The 16,665-nt window shown below is 34.2% G+C and overlaps 1 protein-coding gene across 1 annotated transcript; it reads right to left on the bottom strand.

Annotated features, from left to right (window-relative positions):
- Positions 1 to 5,608: 5,608 nt before the first annotated feature.
- LOC104117222 (gamma-tubulin complex component 2-like) lies at positions 5,609 to 15,795 on the bottom strand. Its single transcript, XM_070196711.1, has 21 exons — positions 15,521 to 15,795; positions 15,368 to 15,423; positions 15,164 to 15,209; positions 14,304 to 14,438; positions 12,812 to 12,943; positions 12,249 to 12,332; positions 12,062 to 12,160; positions 11,567 to 11,658; positions 10,963 to 11,035; positions 10,736 to 10,888; positions 10,495 to 10,614; positions 10,329 to 10,382; positions 9,744 to 9,827; positions 9,561 to 9,635; positions 9,345 to 9,476; positions 7,350 to 7,475; positions 7,150 to 7,257; positions 6,711 to 6,773; positions 6,489 to 6,563; positions 5,995 to 6,197; positions 5,609 to 5,918 (listed from the first exon to the last, which is right to left on the bottom strand). The coding sequence occupies exons 1-21, from the start codon at positions 15,584 to 15,586 to the stop codon at positions 5,792 to 5,794; spliced, it is 2,103 nt and encodes a 700-aa protein (XP_070052812.1). The 5' UTR covers positions 15,587 to 15,795; the 3' UTR covers positions 5,609 to 5,791.
- Between the last annotated feature and the right edge of the window lie 870 nt (positions 15,796 to 16,665).

Below are 16,665 nucleotides of genomic sequence, written 5' to 3'. Positions count from 1 at the left end.
TGTTGGCTTGAGATGAAGATGGGTAAAAATTCTTGCAAAGGACCTCGAATAACCGGGGTAAAAGTGCTAAAGAGAATCGAAATCTCAAAGGTACGAGGGTAGAAGGTTTGGATATAAAGTTAAAATGAACAAAGGATGGGGTATTTATAGTATTTCATCGGCGTTACGCATCCAGGGACGGCCGACCGACTGCTGACATGTATTTAATGCCATTATGACTTGGCTGATGAGACGTTTCAGTTGTTTTGTCATTTCTGTCACGGTGTATCGAAGTAAGAATCGGAAGCTCGTGTCGTTTCTCGTCGTTTACTCTCCGAAAAATGAGGGGACTATCTGTATACGGGTAAAATCGAGCTCATGGTGCATCTTAGCTTCCGACAAAATAAGTCAGGCTCGAGACATGGCAACAAGGGACCGAAATCGAGCCAAAGTCCCACTTCAAATTATCAGACAATCCAGCATAGCCAACAGAAGGCCGAAATATCCGTGACTGGCCGAATATTACAGCGTGGATCTCGGCACGTATCGATAAGGAATCGGAAATCAGGGAGTCAGAAGATTTTTACCTTTTATAGAGTTATACCTAAAATATGACTCCCCTACTATATAAAGGGGGTCTGATAATTCATGAAACACATTATAACACGCACTCAAAAGTAATTATATTATTATTTTCTTAGTCTCCAGCTCTTGTTCTTTTTTATCTATACCAGTCTTGGTGAGCTCGGTTCGAGAGTGGCTATTTCATTAAGGCTGAAACTATCAAACTCGTGTGGTTTGAATTTATTTTGTCTTTGTTTATTCAATAGCAATTTAATTTATCGTTTTGTATTAAATTAATCCGCATATTTTTTAAACCATTTATATATTTAATTATTATTCGATTTTGAGAATAAACAATATTGGGTATCCAAATGAATACAAAGAGGACCCATTTTAAATTTCCATACAGACAGAGAGTAAAAAACAAAGGGAAGTAGGGAGATGAAGAAGTGAAAGGGACAGTTTTAAAAGTCGGGGGATATCCCGACACAATACACGAAGGATTGGTAGGAAAGCATTTAATTTCGGGTTGTCCCTCTGATAATACTTCTGCCATCACTGTTCTCTCTATTGTTCATGCAAAATATTCAAAAGATATGCTTTTTTGGTTTCAGCAATTACTGTGTAGTACTACTACTACTTATTCCCCCTCCACACCCCCACATCCAACCCCACCTCACTTTTCTGAACTCGCATTTATTGGACAATGCCATCACAAACACCCCCACCCCCAACCCCATATGGTACGTAAACAAGTGATGATCGTGTGTAATTTGTATAAAAAGGTTTAATCCCTCCGTTTCAAATTAGATGAGTTAGTTTATTTCGGTACGGAGTTTAAGAAAAAAAAAAGACTTTTAAAATTTGTGATCTTAAAAGTTTAAGGAGTAAAGACTTTGTGGGACCATGACATTTGTGTAATTATAAAAACATTCTCATTAATAGTAAAATGGGTAAAATGAAGAGTTTAAAGTTGAATTATTTCCAAATTTAAAAATGTCATTTATTTTAAAACGGACTAAAAAGGAAAGTACCACGTCTAATTTAAAACGGAGGGAGTAATTTATTTTCACAAGTCGGCTTTTTAGACTGCTTAGATATTACTCATTGCTCCCTTCGTTTCAATTGATTTGTTTTACTTTACTTTTTGATCTATTTTCTAAAAAGGTGTCTCTTTAGCTTCAACTTTTCGCATGATATATTTAATATCACAAGATTCAAGTGCATTTTGATAAGTTATATATATTTTTAGTTTAAGATCACAAGATTTAAAAGTTTTTTTATCGTCTTCAACTTCATGCCTAGTTAAACTAAGATACATAAATTGAAATATCGGAAGTAATTTTTAAGTTGTGTCTACCTACTCATTCTGGTTCAAACTAACTGTCCTCTAAGATTAATTTTTTTTTAAAAAAAAAGACAGTTCGGTGACCAAATCATATCATATTTACACAGGGTTCGCGAAAGGACCGCACCTCAAAGGGTGTAATATAGACAGTTTACCCTAATACAAATATTAATAGTTGGTTTCACGGCTTGAACCCGTGACCTATACGAAACAACTTTATCGTTAAGATTATAAATATTATTAAATTAAATCACCCGTTATCTCTTGGATGACACCACTTGATCCTAAGTGCCTTTGGAGTTAACCCCCCCCCCCCCCCCCGGGCAAAACCCCTGTGTTCTTGTTCTCTCCATGTAGTCAGAGACTCAGAATTGACTAATCCTATTCCTCTCTTTCTCATATTTCTCTTTTTCTCTCAGTCTGAAATGCAGACACACAAACAATTAAGAAATCCGTCTATCCCACTCCTTGACTATTCTATTCCCCATAGCTTTATTCTGTTCCTTGTTAGAGTTTGGCACTTACACTTACCTATCATCAGATGGAAAACTCACCTAAAAAGGGGCTCTTTTTCTCTGGCTTTTCTCTTGCTGTACATGTGTGGAGAAAGGGGTTAAGAAAACAACTTATCAATCAGGTTTCAGAAAGAACATCTCTCTCTTATTAATTATTTATACTAGCTACATATATTTTTTTTTTTGTGAAAAAATTCGAGGGAAATTCGCTGCCGTTATATATTCAAGTGCACACTGAGTAACTTTCTCATTGTACAATAGCTCGTAAATCACAGAAAATATAAACTGCATTAGAAATGTCCGATGAAACGAACTTTAACTAACAATACTATTAATGAGGGGATCGATTAAGGTTTTCCAAGTGGGAAACCACTCAGCCTAACCTTTTTTGTCCCTTTTTTTCTCTCTTTCTATAACTTTTTTTATTAAAAATGAAAACCATGCATGGCACAGCCTTGAAATAAAAAGTTAGAACATTTAGAAGTAATCATGAGTACGAACCACAACTATACACTACATGTGTGGTGACTATTCATATTACAGACAACCTGTTGTTTCCTGACTTGGACCTTTTTGTCTTCTTTACCTATGGGTCAATATTAACCCCTTTTAACTGTTTTGACATTGGCATTTTTCAACTTTTCTGTTTGGATTTTCTTTTCTTTCTCAAGCACAATTCATATATATATATATATATATATATATATTGGGTTTAACCATCTCGTAATTGGCCGGACTGATAGAGAGATTCATGCCTTGTAGCGCCATTATGAACAACTTAGTTAACCTTACTCTTATCTTTCCTCAAATTTTTTTAATTAATTAACACTCCACTAATTTAAAAATAATTAAATTTGTAAATAACTTAAAAATAATTAACTTGGAAAGTCAATTTTTGTAAAACTTCAAGTATGTTGACACTAATTCATTTGTCCTTAATATGTACTAGAAATGATGCCGGAGAAATTTTTTAAACCACTGTTATCTTTTGACCTCGTTAAGAAAAATTGGAAAAATAGCCCAAAATCAGAATTTTAAAGCACACTCATCAAAATTTTGAAACACTAGAAATTCTGACGATCACCATAATTTTTAGCACCAGAATTTCTGACAATCGTCAAATTTTTAATTTAGAATACTAAAAATTCTGGTGATCCGTCACAAATTGTGACAAAATCCTGACAATCACCATAATTTCTAAAAAATTTGAGTAACGTGCTTTAATATTCTAGCGATCGGGGAAAATTTACCCCGTGTATTTTAAAATTTTGATATGGGTTGTTTTCTCAAAAATTTTATTCCTGGGGTCAAAAAATCTATAGTGGCACAAAAGTATCATATTTTGCCGTTCTCCCTAATATTTAGCAGAGATTGTTACACAAATAACCGGCCAGATTAAATATTTATTTTTTCTAGCCGATAATACATGAATTATATATTAACTATGCACGGTTATACATAAATTATATATGAATTGTACATATATTATATATCCGCCGATTATATTTAGTTTAAGAAATTAGGCGGAGGACTATTTGGGTTAATTCTTCTATTTAGTACCAAAACAGTATATATGAAAGGCCTTTTTACTTTTCTGAATATGCATTTATATATAGTTTAACCACTTAAGTATTCTTTTTTGTTTCAGGCACCTGTTATATTACCCCTTAGTAGTGAGAAACTACGAAAAAAGTTAATTACCAAAAGAAGAAAAAGAAAAAAAACTGTGAAAGAAGTGAATCAGGAAAATTGTCATAAAGGATATTGTTGGTTGAATTACTTAAAAGATTATACTACAAGATACCAGTATTAGAGAATTGTGGATAATATTAGACATATTTTATTCTTTATAGGTTCACGACAGCGGTATCAATAGATCTTTAAAAACCGACTAAACCGATCGAACCGAACCGATTATTAGATTTATTTTTTCAAAACAGTAGATTTTTATATAAATTTATAACCGTACCAAATAATAAGGTAGGTTTTTAATTTTATAAAAATAAATCAAAAAAATATCGATTCAAACCGAATATATATATATATATATATATATAATACATTTTATATACTAAGTACGTATTAAGTTTTTTTTTCTTGGGTCTATATATATATATATATATATAATACATTTTATATACTAAGTACGTATTAAGTTTTTTTTTCTTGGGTCGTAGGATTATGGAAATGGATACAAGTGGCCAAGTAATATATTCCCAAAGTCCCAACTTCCAAACTTAGTCTACTACTTAAATTGAAACAAATTAGTTCCAACATCTTGAGTAGCAAATCACTAGGTATTGAATATATTTCCTCTAGTATGATTTAAATTTGTCTGGTTGCATATTAATTTCAAATAGACACTATTCTTGAATTCCAACTTGATTATTATCTTTCTTCTCATGATTTATATTTCTCTTGTATTTGCTTAACTTATTTTATGTTATCATAGAATAGTGGGATGAATCTCTATTTTGGACATCTTTCATGTTCCTTTGATTCATCACTTTTAAAAAAGTAAACATGTCTAGAGTCCTATGCATGCATGCATAAAAACCGATAAATTAACTAAATCGTACCGATACCATAGACAAATCAAGATGATTTGGACGATTCGAAAAGTCTAATTTTAGTTATACAAAATGAAATAACCGAAAAATTATTATGATACAAATTTTATAAAATAATCACCTGAACCGAACTATTGAAACCCTAGTTCATGGGACGAGAAGTTACTTCTTTTCAAAAGATAAAAGTGTATACTAATTAGAAGCCTAATATTTATTAAAAAAAGAAAAAGTTACAGTGTTATACAATCTTGGGGAGTGGGGGGAGTGGGGTGGGACAGGGAAGCTGGGGGTCATGCTCGCCAACAGTTCGAAATTAATATTTTTTAATTACAAAATACAATTTATACTTTTTGAGTATTCAACTTCTTTTTCGCAATTGCTTCAGTTCAAAGTTTAAGTTTAGTTGATTAACATTCAACCAACCCCAACACTTCTTAATTGCTACATAAATTAATCGTAGCTTGATCATAGTTTAGCAATTAACACAACTTGTGAAGGAACGATACTTGATTTACTCTATATTACTTGTGCGACCACGTATAGTTACACGTGTATTAAGCTCTCAAAAGAGCCTCACAGTGGTGTTGATGAGAGAAAAGAGTAGCAAAGAGATCAAGGGAAAAAAAGGGAAATAGGCCTCACAAGCTTGATTTTGATTTCACAATGATCACACACACTGCAAACTCAACCGAGTTTTAAAAGAGAGAACGATCTGAAAAGGAATCAACCAAGAGCTTAACAAACATAAATAAAATGAAAGATTATTAAAACTGCAATTTTAAAAACTAAGTTTGGTGGCAACAAATACAATCAGCTTACTGGTCTTTTCCCACACCAAGGATCCACTGTGCAAGATGAGTCAAGTACGGTTCTGCCCGAGAGCCACTGCTTAATATTGGTCCAAGGCTATGAAGCTCAGAGGAAAATTCCCTCTCAAATTTCCTGCAAATGATTAGTAAACTATGAGACACAGAAACAGAGAGAACAAAACCAAAACTATCAATTCATTGTAACATACAGAACGGATTCAAATACTGTGATGTTTTCAGGAGCTAGTCTCAGCATCTGAGATGGGGTCCTTAGTTTCAGCTTCTTATATTTTTCTATACTGGGAGAATCATCGGACAACATGTTAGTATCAGCAGTATCCAACGAGGAGGTAATCAACCGTTGGGTTGCAGCTGCATATTGCAGACATATCAATTTCAACCTCTCCACCTTCTGCATTTAGAGAAACGTTAATGAGAAAATCAGGAAAGGAAAAATAGGTAGAACAACAAAATACCAAATTCGACCCAAAAAGAAAAGGAACTTCAGCAAACAAATATATCATCAGAGTCGAAACCTAAAACGTATTGTGGCAGTTGCTATTGAAATGTGTCCACTAACAGGTTCTTCTTGAACATGGCAGAAAGGCTAGTCGTCATCAATCTTAACACTTTGAAAGGCTCTCTAATTAGGAACAAAGTAACTAAAGGCCACCAATAACCAGAATTAAAAATCACAACTAACCTTGAGAAGGGCTGGTGAAAGTAGCAAACATTCTCTCAAACACTTGTCAAGAAAAAAGTCATGGTATTGAATAACCTGCCCCAAAGATGAATCAAAGAACTAATGAGATAATACACTAAAGTATAAACAAAAAGGAGCATACCAGCAGGACTCTGTTCTATAAATGTGTTTACACACAAGGTTTCTTTGTACAAGAGCAAGAATTTGGCATAATCCTTTTACCTCGTCAATGCTTTTTGCTGTTTGAAGTCTATTGAGCATTACATGCCAGTTAGGTTCAAGAACCTGAAGATACAACAAAATATTAGTTCAATCTGACTACGAATACATATCAGAAGTTTCAGTCCACTAGTCTTCACCAGTTTGATAGATGTAGTAAAGCTCATGTCCACTATAGCAATGATAAATGAAAACGAATAGCAACGGAGAAAAAGGATACATTAGTAGCACTGTGGTTTTGTAGCACTGTGGTGACGGTGACGAAAAGAACAATGAGAAAAACTGGGAAACCAAAGTATACAACATGAAATTAAAATAACAAAGGATAACGAAAATAACTGGAAATTCAAAGCATTCAAGAAGAGATTAATGTACCCAAGGCAGGTAGATACAACAAAGATAATACGAAAACTGCAGTTTCCAGCCAAGGGGTGAAACTTGCCTCAAATGTCAAATAGTGTAAGAGGCTATTGATGAACTTTAGCATATTACGACACAACAAAGATGATACAGAAACTGTAGTCCCTTGCATGTCAAGTTTCCGGAGACCCTATAAAAAACAAAATAAGAAAATGAGTAAATCTATCAGAAGTGAAAGGAAGCTATTTGACTACTATCAAAAAAGAAATTGAAATCTCATACCTGATGTACTTGCCATGCCCCGGAGAGTTGCCTATCAACATGCTTACAGTGAAACAAAAATCTGAAAATCAACTGGTATTTCGTCAAGGCTTTCCGAGATATTACAAGAGATAACGGCCATTGAACCTGAAACACATTAAAATGGAACCAGGATCAGGAGATGATAATACAATTATCCAGCAGAAATGATACCATGACCTTTTAAAAGAGCTTTTTATTTTTTATTACGGACCTTTTGGAATATAATTACTCATGCTACAGCTAAAATTGTCATTCTTGCCAAAAGCCCAAAACAGATAAAGAAGATAACAGAAGAAGATGCACTCCCTCGGCATAAGCTAAATATGCTTGTTGCTAGGCGGCACTGAATGAAGTGATGAACACATTAACATCATTGGACACAACTACAAAGAAAACCTAAGACTGATAAATTAGACAAATATACCAGGTATAGGACAATGTGAACTCATGTAAAGGAGGGAGAATTGAGTATTTTATTCCCATTCCAATTTCTTAACTTAGCTAAAAGTATAAATGAAATTTCCAGCTAATTACTTTTTGGAGGTTGGCCAGCTATTGAACAACCAAATTGTCGCAGACTATTTCTCGTACATCTAAATACAAGTATTGAAAATACCCAAACTGCGGTTCAGTAGGAAAATTTTAAAGGCAAAGAACAAATGCAATTAAAGTCAAAAAAACAAACTAAGAAAAGCAGACCATATGAAAATAGCATGCTTAAGCCTTAAGGTTGGAAATTGCCAATGGGACTTTGGAGTAGGATCTTTTAGGGGAGATACAAAATGTTAGCCTTCAAGCAAACATGTTCAAGGAGATGTAGGCGGGTAAAAAAACAGAAATATGATGCAAAACAGAGGAGATAAAAGAGTAAGCATAAAGGAAGCAAGAAAGCATAAGATCAAGAGATGGTAGAGGCAATGCTAGTGCCTCCCACCAGAAGCCGACAGATCACTGTTGGTTGTGGGATTATGGTGATTGTTCATATAGAGTTACCCGATAAAGCCACAGTAGTATGAAATCAGTGCAGATATTGCTGCCCTCCGTGACTTTGTCCAGCTGAATGCTAATAAATAAATTACAGCTGGTCGGAGCCCGTTCTTTGTTAAAACAAACTTTTAGCTAAGATTTCCTTTCAATGCAGTGTTAAAGCAGTATCTCTCTCTCCCTTACGGGAATATAAAAGGATTATCATAGATGCATTTCTCTCTAGCTATCCGGATCAAAGTGATGAGCATCTGCGGAATATTAGTTTTGTCTATCTAGATAGTTAGGGCGAAGGAGTTATTAATATGTTGTCAAAGACACCAAAACTAATAAACAGGTATGTTATCTCTTGGATCAGGATAATAATATCCCCTCTAAAGCCAATTGATCCCTCTGATCATGTAATGGGGGAAGTAGCTGGCGGTGACTTGGTGGACAGGTTCCTAAGAAGGGAGGTCTTTTCCTTAATTTCTTTTGGAACCTTCAGATTTCAGTTGCTTCATTTCTTCGTCTTCACAATTTGACGTCCGCCCTTGCTTGCTACGTATTTTTATTTCGTATGTCCCAACGCTTTTTACACTTTTAATTCCTAGTTGTCTTTTTCTTCTTTCCTAATGCCATGTTCTTAAATCCTATCTATTTTCTTCATCTTCACATTTTTAGTTTGTTTTCATTTTACATGACTATGTTTCTCTTTCGCACTCTTTGACTGCCCAAAGAAGGAAGTGGAAGGGGACAACAGCTAAGCTCTGGATATGTTTTACATTTCAAACCTAAAATTGGGCCCTTTAAAGTTTAAACAGCAATCCAGTACCATGAAGCAACTACAATCTGGATCTATGATCGATATAAAAGACATAAAGACTGCTTTCTTAAAGCAATGTCTGCGCTTTCTTACCATTTCTTTTTTCTTTCTTCCTTTTTGTTGGGTGGGTGCAACGGTGGATAATTTCTTCAAAAATGTTGAAAGAGAGACATTAGAATACAAACCTTGTAATTCAAAGAAAAAGTTTCCAAGCCAGTAATGCTTAGTGGTTCCTCTAAATCATTGCTATCTGGAGCAGACTGGCTGATTTCAAGATCTTTCAGCGTACTCAACCTTTTCAATAAAGTAGTCCGCTCCTGGGAGAATACCATATTTGACATAAATCCTGCAGATTATTCCCGTATTTGAAGGCTAAACAAGCTAAGGTAATAACAACTCACCACACAACACAATAAGTCCTCGTGGCAAGGATCCACGGCAGCTGCAGTAGATCTCAAAGCAAGGTCTAGAAGAGACTACTCAGAAGAAAGAAAAGAAGAAGAACATCATGTTACTGGGGAGCTTCAAGTGTTTTCTCTATGTTACAGAAAGCAGAAAACCAAAGAAACAACTATGTAAAAAACCTGTAGCTTCTCCACGGATATCTCATCAGGCTTCTTCATGAGTTCCTCTTTAGCTGTATCCATGAAGTGAACTAGGAAATCACCCTGCATGACCCATTGGAGTGAGTACAAAGACAAAGTTCTTAGTAGCCAAAATGCATCTAACCTAAAAGATATAAAAACTGGCTACAGAATCAGGTAAAAATATTTTTTACTCCATCTGAAGAGAGCGCACATAAAGAAAATAAAGAATGAAACCAAAGAGTAATCTCGAAACCAGGCCTAGAGAGCGGAGAACCTAAGCATCCAATAGCTTTGAATTTGTGCATTTAATTGACTGATATGCTTGTTTGGCCAACATAGGGTTAAAAATGTTTCATATTTGCCTTCTTCCTTCAACTCTTTTTGATGTCAGCTACTAGCCCAAGAAATATCTTCTTTACGGAATGAAATACAAAGGGGATGAGGAGTTAATAAACAAAGTTAATGCAGCATTTCCCTGCATGTAGCGTTTGAACTCCATACCAGGTACTTTCCCCAATCCAGCCCCAACTCCCGAAACTATCATAAGCTTAAATGTATAATCTGTTAATCGTTAGCTAATACCTGATCAAGAAGAAGATAGTGCTTGATTGAATGCAGTTTTCCCATTAGATCATACTACCAACAGAAAAGAAAGGTTTTATCAGTAAGGAGTTTCAGATAAAATAAAAGCACTTGCATTCACGAATTAAGATACATAGAAGGAATGACTTTCTTGCTTCAAGCACACCTTGTTTTTAACAAGATTTAACAGCTCGCCACTGGCAAAATCATAAGCAGACTTGATGCACTCCAAATAGTGATGATTTGAGCCAACACTTGTCAATTTTGACTTTTCTGCCACAGGAATCTAACAAACTCATTTTGGTCAAGAGCTCCTGCTAATATTACTAATTGATTTGTAGAGCAAAGAAATATGGAATAACTTTATTGGGTATATGATATGACGAGCAATAAAATCTTGTCAAAACCTGAATACTATGTCCACACTCTCTCATGACATTTAAATATTTTCCAGTGATCAAAATTGTTTCAGCTGCATTTGCAAGGAAACTAGGAATGTCATCCTTCAGGCTGTAACGTTGTTGCCAGTACTTGGCGTCATAATCCTGAGTAAGACTCTCCTGTGGGAAAAACAGAGAGATCAACGAGATATCAGCAACTAAGTAAAAAAGTGGAGTTACTTACAAAGATGTACCTTCTGAAGAGACTTGTTCTCAGCAATAAAGAATTCACCATAAGGATCATCAATCACTCCTTCATACAACCACCTAAATTGAGCAACAATATCAATTCACCTTAAAAAAGGGGAAGTTGAGCATACAAGTGTGGAACATGAGAGAAGTGATGAAAACCGTAATACCTAGAAAAGACACTACGATGAAAACCTAATAGCTACTCTACAAGGAACAAGAAAACCAGTACTTTCCTTGCTTCTTATCATGGGACAAATATAAAGATACAAACTTGTGCATTTCCACTTAAACTGAAAGTCATTATTCAAGGAAACATATGTTACTACTTATTACAATGTCTAGTAGCTCTATCAGGTGATATCCAAAGTAGACATTATCGGATGACCCGCCAAGATTAAATAGCAGAAAAAGAGAGCAATGAGCTTTTAACTATAGCAATTTATATCTCACCAACTTCATTTTATACTTCATAAAAAAGTAATAACAAATTGATGATTATCAGATTACACAACTAGAAATTTGATTAGGCAACTATGCCCAGGAGGTAGTGGGTCAACCAGACCTTAAACAAACTTGAAAAATCATTGAGGCATCTACAGTAAATACCTCTCTAATATCCCAAGATATGCAGTGCTTGCTGATTGTGACATCTTTTCCAGCAAAGATCTCACTACATGATCACCAGCCATTGCTTTTGCCTAAAACGGAATTAGTCTGGAAATAAATGTAGATCCTCCTAAAATAGAACATATGTAGTTTGTATTCGACACATCTCAAAATAGTGTCTATCATGGAATGCTTGAAACTTTTTTCTGCGTTCCGTTTTTCTTGCCAATACAAGTCATGAATAACTGGAAAAAGGTCAAAGAAAAACCACTTTTTTTGGATTACGTATACTTCCCAATATCTAAATAACTTGAATTCTGAATGAAATCCTCAGTCTTTTTTTCAATTGAAATTAAACAATATGCACTTTTTCATAAAAAGAGAAGATTTTCCTAACGAGAAAGACTAACTAACGAACTACTAAAGAATTCCATAATTCTAGGGGAACTCAGACAATAGATCCCCTAAAGCTATGACATTAATTAGACGCCATACCTGGCTTTGCAAGAGGTTAAGGACTGCAGAACCAACACAGTTATTGGCTGCAGCCTTTTTCACCACCACTGACAGAGCTTGCATTGAACCCATCATTGGCTGCAAGAAATAGCTTAACTAAGCAACAAAAACGACGAGTCAAAGTAAATGACTGCTTAGGCAATTAAACTAAATTAAACAGTGTTACCTGGCAGTAAAACCATAATCCTTGTATAGAAAGTCTTCCTAAGCGAAATTGATGTTCAAGCTGTGCCACCATTGCTTGGTAATCCTGGAAAAGATATTCCACGCTCCGATTATCTCTCCTTTATTGGTTTTCCTTAAAGTACTTCTTTCTCTAACATTTTCCTTTGTTTTCAGCCTAATAAAGCAACCAAATATTGGCACTTCTACATTGTGCATGTATGCCCAGCATAGGAAAATTTAAACAACTCGTGCCACCAGGAATCTATGATACAATAGGCCAATTAAATTATAAAAACTAGCAATAATCAGCTGAACCGGATCAAAGGTTGTGGACAGGTGTCTCAGCTTCCTAAAAGATAATCTTCAAATAGTTGAATTTATCTATCACAAAAAGATTAAACAAATGATGAAGACGATACCATCTTCCCAGAAGTGATTTTCTCAAATATATAATTTAATATATCCTCAAAAGGTACATAAGCTGAATAATATACCAGATTAACAGATGGAGAAAAGTATAATACCCCATGCAACACCAGAAAGATCCATAAATAAGAAACTTACAAGGAGGAGTGCCCTTAGAGCAGCAGCAAAGGCATGATTGACTAGGCCCGTCTTGAACTGTGACCTTGCCTCGACAAACTGGTTAATCAAGATATAACTTTCGCATAGCGGGAACAGTCTTTTTGCAAATTCCTGCAGTAATAGTCAAAATTATTTCAACACATTATAACTATATAAGACTTGGAAATTGTCTTCACGTGTTCTCAGCTTTCAGCCTCAAAGTAATTCTTTACTTTATTCAAATATACACTTATTTACTTCCTTTTTTGTCCTTCGACTTTCAAAGTGTTGCACTGTGATTTGTCAGCTAACCACGGACATAACATTTTTACTTTTTTGCTTACTAAATAACCACCACTTAAACCTACAGCTTTGAATAAGAGAAAAGGACCAGAAAGCAAGAGAGAATCATCTTTCTTGTACTAATCCGTATTTTTTGTTAGACAAAAACTTGCTGCAGAGCCGGCTTGACAGTTCCCTGCACCAAAAATTGCCGACATCCTCGAAAATTTTGGGATTTTCTAGGAAGAACAAACAAAGTGAAGAATGTAGTATTAACTATTTCAAGCATTGAAATTTTGTCTATTTAGAGAACTGCTGAAAGCTAACATTCTGTTTTTGCGTTATTTAGCTTCATTTCTCTTTTAATATTCTCCGATACTTTCTTGTGGTTCAGTTAGACGCTTAGTGCCTGCTTACTACCGAGCACTTTAACATGGACGGAGTCAGAGCTTACATTCTTTCACTTCTCATTAACACAAGCAACTACTGGATGAAATATGTTGGACTTCTTTTATGAAGAACATAAGCTGCACTTACACATGTGCGAATAATTCAATCAAAAGACAATAGCTTAAGTTTGACAACGTAACATACTTGGTCTAATTAACTTTAAGACATTTCAGGAATTAGATGTCTCCGTTTACCCCAACTCCTCTCCTTTTTTTTGGTAGGTATCTACCCAACTCCTGCGTTTCTACTTTATGTTTTGTACTTTTATGCGTTTTAGAGAGCAACATCATTTCGTAACTTAATCTAAATGCTAAACCTGTCAGCCTACTCCAAAAATATTGGCTCACTGCAGAATAATGCCCTGCAATATCCAATCTTCAGCAGTCAGCACCACCCATTCCACTAAAGTCACATCTTCGAAACATTAATTAACATATTTCTGCTATCATGTTCTGATAAAATTATGCTCAAGGCCACTTCATCAAGTTCTTTATTTCGTCCATGGAAATTGACATCTGATATTGACAGAAGGTTAAGAGTCTCCAAATCTTCATTCTTCACATTCTCCTAAAGTATCCTATTCTGTTAAACTTTCGCAAGGATTCTCCAATAGATCTGGTCCACACACCCAAAACTAAACTAGATATAACGCAACAATCTAGATCATGATTTCATACCAATCAACTACAAGAGTTCTTTTGCCTATGAACAGATTCAAGATGGAAACAAAGAACTTGAATGAAAAAACAAAATTATGTACCTGAAGAGCTAAATCCATAGATGCATCAACCTGGAAAGTTATGGCATCCTCCTTCCCTCGGACTTTCTTAATAGAAATATAGCGTCCTTCAATTCCAACGAAGGTGGATAGAAGATCATCAATAACAATTAATTCCTACATATTCGACAAGATTTTAATAAATGACTGACCCTGGCTGAACTAGAAACCAAGATCGTCAAGTCCATATATGACATAACATATTAACAAGAAAAAACTTCTAGATGAGCCACAACATCATAGTTTCTGTTCCCCCTAACCTTTAAAAGTTAGAACTTAAATAAAACAATGCAAAAGTTCACAGGGAACTAAATTCCAAACAAATTGGTTGTAAACAAAAAGAGAAGGACGCAAACCAGTTATTGGCATGTACAAGAGAAGTACATGACACATTAAGCATGTTGATTGTTGACTATTACAGTCTTGTTAAAACTTATTATCCGAGCTTATATGTTACTTCTTGCCGATCTGGTCAACTTACCTTTGTGTTTTAACTACATCTATGACAAAGAAGTCTAGGTTGATTGGGTATTTGGTTTGATTTTTGGGTTCGTATCATATATAAGTAGTTATATAAAGTATGAGAACGCTTTGCTATTACACGGTATATCTTACTTATAAAACATTACTAGGTGTTCATAGAGATTTAAATTTTATTAGTTTTAGTTCAATAGCTTAGTTAATCGAAATATGTACTTATATATTTTGTAATACACATTTATTGGTCTGAGCAACATAGTCAATAAGAACAATAACCAATTGTACTAACAAGTAATAACAATAATAACAACAATTCTAATAAGAAGGATGATGAACCTCCAATTGCATCAAAAGAGCAATACCTGAATGGTAGCATGGTAGGTACCTATCGCATTATCCGTCCCAGAACTGAACAAAAAATTTCAAACAGAAAGTAAGTAGGAGACCTACCAAATAGGAGTCACCAGTTTGTTTCAAAATAGCAAACCAAAAACACCATGCTAAACACATTCAAAAAAAATACCTAAATTATATGAAATCATAAAGCAAAGGAAAATTTAGGATACCTTGAGTCCATAGAAAAACCCTTGAATTCAACAGTTCCAGGTGTAGCCTTTATTTCCTGTACACATTTTCAGAAAAAATGCAATGAAAAGTAAGGAATTTAGTAAATTTAATTGAAATGTAACTCAGAAGACAGTGTAAAATGGGCTGAGTACCTGATAAAATTGGCCAGTGAGAAAAGGACGATCCACATTCCAACCAGGAGTAGATACTGAATCCATGCTCTAATCTTCTCAAATCTTCAAATTGCCGCGGCAGTTAAATACCACAATGCCACAGCAGTTCACTTGTTAACTCGCAAAAGGACTGATTTTAAATAATGTTTCTCAAATTTAATGGTTAGATTTAGCTGCTGCAGATGAAAATTTTGGGAAAGCAAAGCAGGCGCGCACTGGGAAGTTTATTACGCACGAAATAAATTCAAAAACAAATGTTAAGTTGGACCAAGAGGGCAATTTACTCTTTAAATAGCTTTTTTCTCAAGTCTTTTTATTTTCTTCTACTTTTGTCAAGATGCTTTATAAATAGCAATTGATACTCCCTTTTTTTTTGCTTTAAAAATAGATAATTAATAATAAAATATAGCTGGTATACAAGAATTACTTAGCTAGCGTTTTGACATAATTTTGGTTGAAACTTAAAACAAAAGAGTTTTGAAGTTATATTGAAAAATAATTTTTTGAAGTTAGAAGTGGTATTTGGACATCATTTTACTTGAAAAAATATTGAATTTTTGTGAATGAAAGAAAAAATTTCATTGAAAAACTAGCTCGAACTAGTTTTCTGGAACTTGAATTTTTTTTTTTCAAAAACTAATCAAATTACATGAACAAACAACATTTAATTTTTATTTGAAATCTATTTTTCTTGCTTTTTGAGATGCAAAGTTGTTAATAATTTTTTCACACATTTCTTCTAATAATTATCTCAAATGATAATATAGCTAATCTTTTAAATCTTTCTTAAGACATTGTTGGTCTTAGGCAAGATTTTATTAATTTTAATTTTGAAAAATTTCCTTTCGATGAGACAATTGTTATATAAACAATATAACCATTTGAAAAAGATTCAAGTTTTTTTGTCTGATTGAATATATATATCAATTAGAGTATTATCTTCAATTTGACTCAAATTTTTTATGTAGAAATGTGACGAGGCCAATGTGTATAGGATTTTCCTGTTCGTGCTTTGTCAAATTTTAGTATAGTTTATGATATCGTCCCACAGAGATTGGAACATCTATGCTATAGACTTTTAATATTTCAACTACTATTTGAGAGAATCAATTTGATGAAAAGTG

This window comes from Nicotiana tomentosiformis, chromosome 3 (assembly GCF_000390325.3).
Source record: "Nicotiana tomentosiformis chromosome 3, ASM39032v3, whole genome shotgun sequence".
NCBI lineage: Eukaryota > Viridiplantae > Streptophyta > Magnoliopsida > Solanales > Solanaceae > Nicotiana > Nicotiana tomentosiformis.
This window is presented reverse-complemented; position numbering and strand designations above follow the sequence as displayed.